The sequence below is a fragment of the Haliotis rubra genome, unplaced genomic scaffold (assembly GCF_003918875.1).
Source record: "Haliotis rubra isolate DU_JTF1 unplaced genomic scaffold, ASM391887v1 Scf1017, whole genome shotgun sequence".
Lineage (NCBI taxonomy): Eukaryota > Metazoa > Mollusca > Gastropoda > Lepetellida > Haliotidae > Haliotis > Haliotis rubra.
The window spans coordinates 121,077-128,484 of NW_025764912.1; the positions used below are offsets into that span (position 1 = coordinate 121,077).

Consider the following 7,408-nt stretch of genomic DNA (forward strand, 5'->3'; position numbering starts at 1 on the left):
GTTACACACAGATGCAACTATCATGATCACACACAGATGCAACTATCGTGGATACAAAAAGATGCAACAATTGTGATCACACACAGATGCAACTATCGTGGTTACACACAGATGCAACTATCGTGAGAACACACAGATGCAACTATCGTGGATACACACAGATCCAACTATCGTGGATACACACAGATGCAACTATCATGGTCACACACAGATGCAACTATCGTGGATACACACAGATGCAACTATCGTGGTGACACACAGCTGCAACTATCGTTGGTTACACACAGATGCAACTATCGTGATCACACACAAATGCAACTATCGTGGTTACACACAGATGAAACTACCTTGCTCACACACAGATGCAACTATCGTGGTTACACACAGCTGCAACTATCGTGGTTACACACAGCTATCGTGGTCACACACATCTGCAACTATCGTGGTCACACACAGCTGCAACTATCGTGGTGACACACAGCTGCAACTATCGTGATCACACAGATGCAACTATCGTTGATACACAGAGATGTAACAATCGTTGCTTACACACAGATGCAACATCCATGGATACACACAGATGCAACAACCTTGGTTACACACAAATGCAACTATCGTGGTTACACACAGATGCAACTATCGTGGTTACACACAGATGCAACTATCGTGGATACACACAGGTGCAACTATCATAGTTACACACAGCTGCAACTATCGTGGTCACGCAGAGCTGCAACTATCATAGTTACACACAAATGCAATTATAGTTTGTTATACACAGAGGCAAATATCGGGGTTACACACAGCTGTAACTATCGTGGTCACACACGGGTGCAGCTATCATGGTTACACCCAGCTACACCATCCACAGAGCAAAATATGGTTCAAATTCCGGCAGAAAAGCTCTTGGGACCTAAAGAATACTCATGCGGATCATGACAGAGCTGTTCCATTAACAAACCTAGTCATGAATGGAGAGTCACAATACCAGTAAAGACAGGCTAGCTATTCTCGAAACTTTCGTAGCCCTACGATTTTCTTTAGCCCATTCTTAACACATTGGCTACGATCAAAGTTAAGAATTCTTAGGGCTATGAATGTTTCGAGAATAAGGGTCCAGGTCTCTAGTGGAGTACGATGGGATAACAAGGAGGAGGGTGTGACACATAGCTGTGTCGATTTCACATTTGAAACACGTTATCTCATAAATCTGAGGATTAAATGTGAAGCCAACAGACACATGTTACACAATGTACAGCTAGCTGTATCATAGGATCAATACAAGTTGCTAAAAATTAATTACAGTGAAGTGGTAGTAAAAGACTCTTTGATAGTACGATAACAATGGCATTTTACAATAACGTAGCAGTCTTAATAGCACGAAAGTCAGCGATGTGTATGTTTACCTAGTATCTACCGTGACCAAGCCTCCAAAATGCCCAGACTGGATATTCAGGATAAAACGATTATCTTCAAAACGATAATGTCCACATCACTATAAGTTTCCATACATTGCAGTTTGATATTTGTTTGTGCATTCTTTGCTACTAATTGGTGAATATACTAATATCTATTCCTATACGTTCAGCTCTGTCTAAGCATTATCATTTTCAATAATATCACGGTTATGACGAACAAAATCAATCACGTCTCAGCTGCATTGTCCTTAAGAATCTGAGGCAAAGACGTTTACGAAAAACACGGAACGGTGGATGAACATGTCATGACATAACCTTGATGAGCTTAAAGTGAAATTAGATAGAAATTGATGGATAAACCATGCATAACACCACTAATGGTCTAATCTTTTATTAAGCGTAAGTCAATTCAATGGGTTTTTTTAATGAATATAAACACTCTCCTTAAACAAATGTTTGTAGTACACAGACCATTTGAAAGCAACACTATTTCTGTCGTTATGACATTGCTTATAGAGACGGGGTTCTAACCGTTTGCCCACTACCATTTTGTCAGGCAACTGGTGCGGAAAGCGCGAAGTGGCAAAGGGTCTTAAATCGTATACTCTTGTTAAGACCCACGGGATCCCAGATCATCATCTGGGAATCTAACAACGATCAATGTATAGTGACACGCTTCAACTACATTCAGAAACAAATGCTGTTTACCCCTTACAAAAAAGACATCCACGTATTCTCTGCTTCCGTGGGGACTGTCTTTGCAAAACATTCAAATGCATAGTTCATGCCACCATTGTTGTCCCAGAACACTGTACAGCTGGTGGAATAGGCGATGGCGAATTCCAACCTGAATCCTACATCAAAGACTGCAGGCGCCACAATGCTGAAGGAGAATCTGTCCGTTGGTCCATCGCAAGAGTTCAGGACATAAGACGCGGCTATGTCGTGAAAAGTAGTCCACCTGTCAGTGCTGTAGCGCACCTGCACCGTTTTGTCAAAGGCAATGTTCGCCACTCTGATTACTCCAGTGATCGTCACCCCTTCCATCACAGCATTCTCCAAATACACCTTTTGAGCAAGAACCTTCTGCCTAAAGTCATCTCCAGCTCCAGGCTGGGAAAAGCAGGCTGTGAGAAAGCTGCTGCCTGTTTCACGTCTGTCCTCCTCCAGTCCTACACGCAGGTCGGCCAGAGCGGACGCTGGTACTTTGGGCGGGATGTCAACGTTGCCAATGCTTCGCACAAAATTCAGATCTAAACCCATTGCGTCCGCGAAACGGACAACTTTCTTTTTGCTCCCTGGTGTTCCGGGGGGAGTCTTGTTTGTCTTAAGAGACGATGATTTTCTTAACTTACTGCTTGAAAATTTACGTTCTGTATCTTTGTACACAGGACCTTTTGAAGACATAAATTTGAGAAAAGCTTCTATCCTAATGTTGTAGTCGTCTAATTCATGTCCACTCTCTGTAGCTGTCCTGGGAGTATGCGTCTCACGCACAAGTTGTTTTTCCTTCCGGCTCGCCGAAGACTCGTTTTCCTCGATTTCTTGTTTGTAAATGGCTTCCCCCTCCTCAACCATCGCTTCGAAAAGACGAATAAACTGGCTGCGTTCTTTCCTGGGTTGACGGGATTCTCGGGGGTTCTGGACGAATGCCGAGCTGACACTATATTCGTCCACGTAGCCATCCTGAACATACGACAGACTACGTGGAAGGAAGTAAGCCATATCTTCTTCCCTATGCGCGTTCATTGTGGCTGGTAGTTGATAACCTATAAATGAAAATTATAGATGAAGATACCAAGAAGGTTTTGCAAATGTAGATGCATATGAAATAATCAATGAACTGTAACGAGTCATGTTGTCTGGTAATATGTGCAAAATACGATCCAGACTAAATCCGAAGTTCTCTCACTTATACATGACTATATGTATTCATAAAGTAACCAATTTCTGTATTGTTTCATGTAATCAAGCAGGCTACACTCACAGTCTCACTCACTCACTCTCTCTCTCTCTCTCTCTCTCTCTCTCTCTCACACACACACACATACAAACATATATATAGAGAGAGAGAGAGAGAGAGAGAGAGAGAGAGAGAGAGAGAGAGAGAGAGAGAGAGAGAGAGAGAGAGAGAGAAATGGATGCATAGACAGCTAAATAGCTAGATATTGTGTATCACAACATAGCCTATCTATAATATAGATAGGGGCGGTGGGGCCGCCTAGTGGTTAAAGCGTTAGCTCGTCACGCCGAAGACCCGGGTTCGATTCCCCACATGGGCACAATGTGTGAAGCCCATTTCTGGTGTCCCCCGCCGTGATATTGCTGGAATATTGCTAAAAGCGGCGTCAAACCCAACTCAGTAAGTCAGTATAATATATATATCTATATATATCTATATATATATATGTGTGTGTGTGTGTGTGTATAGATATATGCATGTATATATGCAGTATGTGTGTATGTGCATTTTTATATAAAATAAAAATTATCATCCTGAGCAAGTCTGTGTGTTAGCAGTACATTATCCCGTTTGAATTATACATAATGACATTTAGTAAGGTTACTTTCAACCAAGCATATACCTGCCTGTTATAAGATTCAAAAGGAAGTCATAGTGTGTTTCACATCGAGCATTCAAGTACAACTTGTAATATCACGACAAACCTGACACGACGCATGTAACATTTATAGATTCCCCGGCCAGCTGACAGTCTCAAGGACACTTGCCTCGCGGAAGAGTTTTCCTCATTTTAGATGTCGAGGCTCGCTTCGCCTGTCATGGTTTCCGCCTAGTCACTCAAGCCGTTCATTTAGGTCGCCCCACTCGATGGGTGTCACTCTGGAGCACTCCACAGCCAGGAGAGAGCGTGTTTCCTGTATAAAGTCACACAAGGTGAATCAACGACCTCGAGTATTGCAAAGGTAATGTGACGTCACATTATATGAACTCTGGTAGGTCAAAAGAGCAAAGGGGACTACTTGTACATTTCAATGTATACGTGATGTTCTGCTGTGTAACATTGTACCGCATGTTGCCAGCGTCCGTGGGACTGAACAATCATACAATATAAACGTAGTATTTATAGTGCGACCTGTCTGTATCGCTTGCATATGACAAACGTGATGGCGCCATCCTCCCAAATCCCGGTTTTTTATAACTAAACACTGTACTTACACAAGACCACGCTAACCGTAAGCGTATTCAGATAGATAGATAGACAGATGGCTATATAGAGATAGATAGATAGATAGATAGATACATAGATAGACAGATGGTTATATAGATAGATAGATAGATAGATAGACAGATGGTTGTATAGATAGATAGATAGGTAGGTAGATAGACAGATATATACAGATGTTATATAGTTGGATATATAGATAGGTAGATAGATAGAGAGACAGATGGTTGTATAGATAGATAGATAGATAGATAGATAGGTAGGTAGATAGACAGGTAGACATATGTTAGATAGATAGACAGGTAGGTAGATAGATAGATAGACAGGTTGATAGATAGAGAAACAGGTAGGTAGATAGACAAACAGAAGGGTATATAGATCGATAGACAGCTAGCTAGCTAGCTAGATGGATAGATAGATAGACAGGTCGATAGACAGTAAGATAGATAGATACATAGACAGGTAGATGATAGATAGACAGGTAGGTAGGTAGGTTGGTAGATAGACCAACAGACAGACAGGTAGGTACATAGATAGATAGGTAGACAGACAGGTAAATAGACAGACAGGTAGGTAGATAGACTGATAATAGATATATAGATAGACAGGTAGGTAGATAGACAGACAGGTAGGAAGGTGGGAAGGCAGATGTGTAGGCAGGCAGATAGATAGCAATATATATATATTGTATTCATGTGTGTGTGTGTGTGTGTGTGTGCATTGCGTCGGTGTGTTTTGTGGTGGAGTCAAAATCTTTGTCATTTTCAAATCGATCGCATTTCATCACAAGTTGTATCACTGTTTCAGTCACAACGTCATTACAGTTGACCGGTGTAATTCCCCTCTGTGATAATCCTTAACTTCAGGCTGCTTGACTCTGCATGTCAGGCTTAGTTTGCGAGATGTCATTTTACGCTGTCTTGTTAGTTCTAAATAATCAGTTCTGATATTGTATTCAGTCGTTGATCAGTCTATGTAATATCGCATCAAATATTTTAACAATACGGTTGAATGTATTGAGTTTACAGTTCAACCCATCTATTTACTTGTGAGCTAAGGCAGTGGTATATCCATATAGGTTGGTTGTATATTTTGTGTGGATAATTTTTGCTTTAATCTTGAAATTCAGTGCAGATCACTTTCTTGCAATGATTATTTTTCCAATTTATATCATGGCGTGAAAGTTGACATTTTAAACACATAAAGCATACTTTGGTTTAATGAATAAAAGAATTGACGTTAACTATCCTTTTTCTATCATCAATGCATTTAAGGTACCAAAATGTAGTTTATATTCCTGGACATAATACAGGTTCGCACTATCAGACAAATTATAGCCTCGCACAAAATGCCTCTCGTAGTATCTGGCAACTTTAGTTATCCATTTCCACACGTTCAGTTATTTACTACTGGCCCCGATAGAGTATAACTGTCTGATGCAAATGTCCATGCTTTGGCAGCGGGTCCACATCAAAGTTGTCAGAGAGCAGAGTAACGATGATTTGATCAGTGAGTGAGTTAATATTTAAAGTCACATCGGCAGCATTTCAGCCATATCGTGACTAAGAAAGTTGTAAATTTATAAATGAATAAATATAAAGTTAGATGTTATACTTACCTGTCTGCAAAGGACGGTAAAACAACTAGAGTGAGTGAGTGAGTTAAAATTAAAGTCACATCGGCAGTATTTCAGCCATATCGTGTCTATGAATGCTGTAAATTTATAAATGTATACATGAAATAAAACAAGTTTTTTAACTTATATACTTACCTGTCTGCGAAGGACAGTGAAATAACTAGTCTATCACAAATGTATACTTAAAACTAGCATATAAGAATAAAACACTATTTCTAAGTTCAGCGGGACAATATAAAAATGGGCTATAGATTGCCAACAACTGAAGGTAGATCACCATACTAGGGACCATGGGGACTTATAGTACATTTGCTTCCTGCATGGACGATGTTTTGAAGAAATCGTTAAATAAATTGAATACACTAAAGAATAAAATCAACAACAGTACTCATAAAAGTTGACACAACGTACATAAAAGGTAACTATTTCCACCTTTTTGTGCGATCGTGTAATGCAACTCGAGTGACATCTCGGCTTTCGTCGCCTCGAACTTCCCTCTCGGACACGATGTTTAACGCTAAAATATGTGCAAGAAGCATTTTTTTTCACAGGTCATAACCTAGCACGATACGTCCACTAAGTTCCATAATGTACGAAAAGGGGCGATGTGTTTGCGTAACACGTAACACATTCGGAATACCATGAGAAGTGAACTGTGTGATTCGTCTAAATCTAACAGTTTTCGTTTACGACGACGGTATCCATTGCTGTAATATGATTGGTTGCCTTAGGTCACGTGCGTGATTTTTACCAATCACAATCCTCATAACAGACTGAGGCAGAAAAAAAGCGTCATTAGAAACCAATCTTTATCCAATAAAATCGCTTCTTACAACCGTGAAAATACTCTTGGCAAGGGTACAGCGATCTTGTTGATGTTCAGAGCTTTCAAACATACCCGCCTTTAAACCAATACGAAAAATCTTGCAGGTTATTCATATGAAGCTTCGAAAACGGAGGATATTTCCCGCTGTTGTGTCATTTTACCAAGCGGACAGCCACTGATATCGGGAAATAGTCGACCATACATGGTATTTCAGAAGTCTTTTCATAATAATTTTCCGATTGCGTAAAAATGAAAATATAGAAGAAAACGTTTCGGGGATATTATGGCATGTATCCCGGGATGTTAGAAGGTTTGGGGATACTGTCTCTTCAAACACAGAAGT

At 40.3% G+C, this 7,408-nt stretch overlaps 1 protein-coding gene across 1 annotated transcript; it reads right to left on the minus strand.

The window, feature by feature from the left end:
• Positions 1-1,793: 1,793 nt before the first annotated feature.
• Positions 1,794-4,366, minus strand: LOC124269716 (glycogen-binding subunit 76A-like). Its single transcript, XM_046704748.1, has 2 exons — positions 4,086-4,366; positions 1,794-3,187 (listed from the first exon to the last, which is right to left on the minus strand). Exon 2 carries the CDS (start codon positions 3,165-3,167, stop codon positions 2,130-2,132), a length of 1,038 nt encoding a protein of 345 aa, XP_046560704.1. The 5' UTR covers positions 3,168-3,187; positions 4,086-4,366; the 3' UTR covers positions 1,794-2,129.
• Positions 4,367-7,408: the final 3,042 nt, after the last annotated feature.

Bases quoted from the DNA above. Each gene is read 5' to 3' on its own strand.
- LOC124269716 (XM_046704748.1), bottom strand. From the start codon at position 3,167: ATGAACGCGCATAGGGAAGAAGATATGGCTTACTTCCTTCCACGTAGT.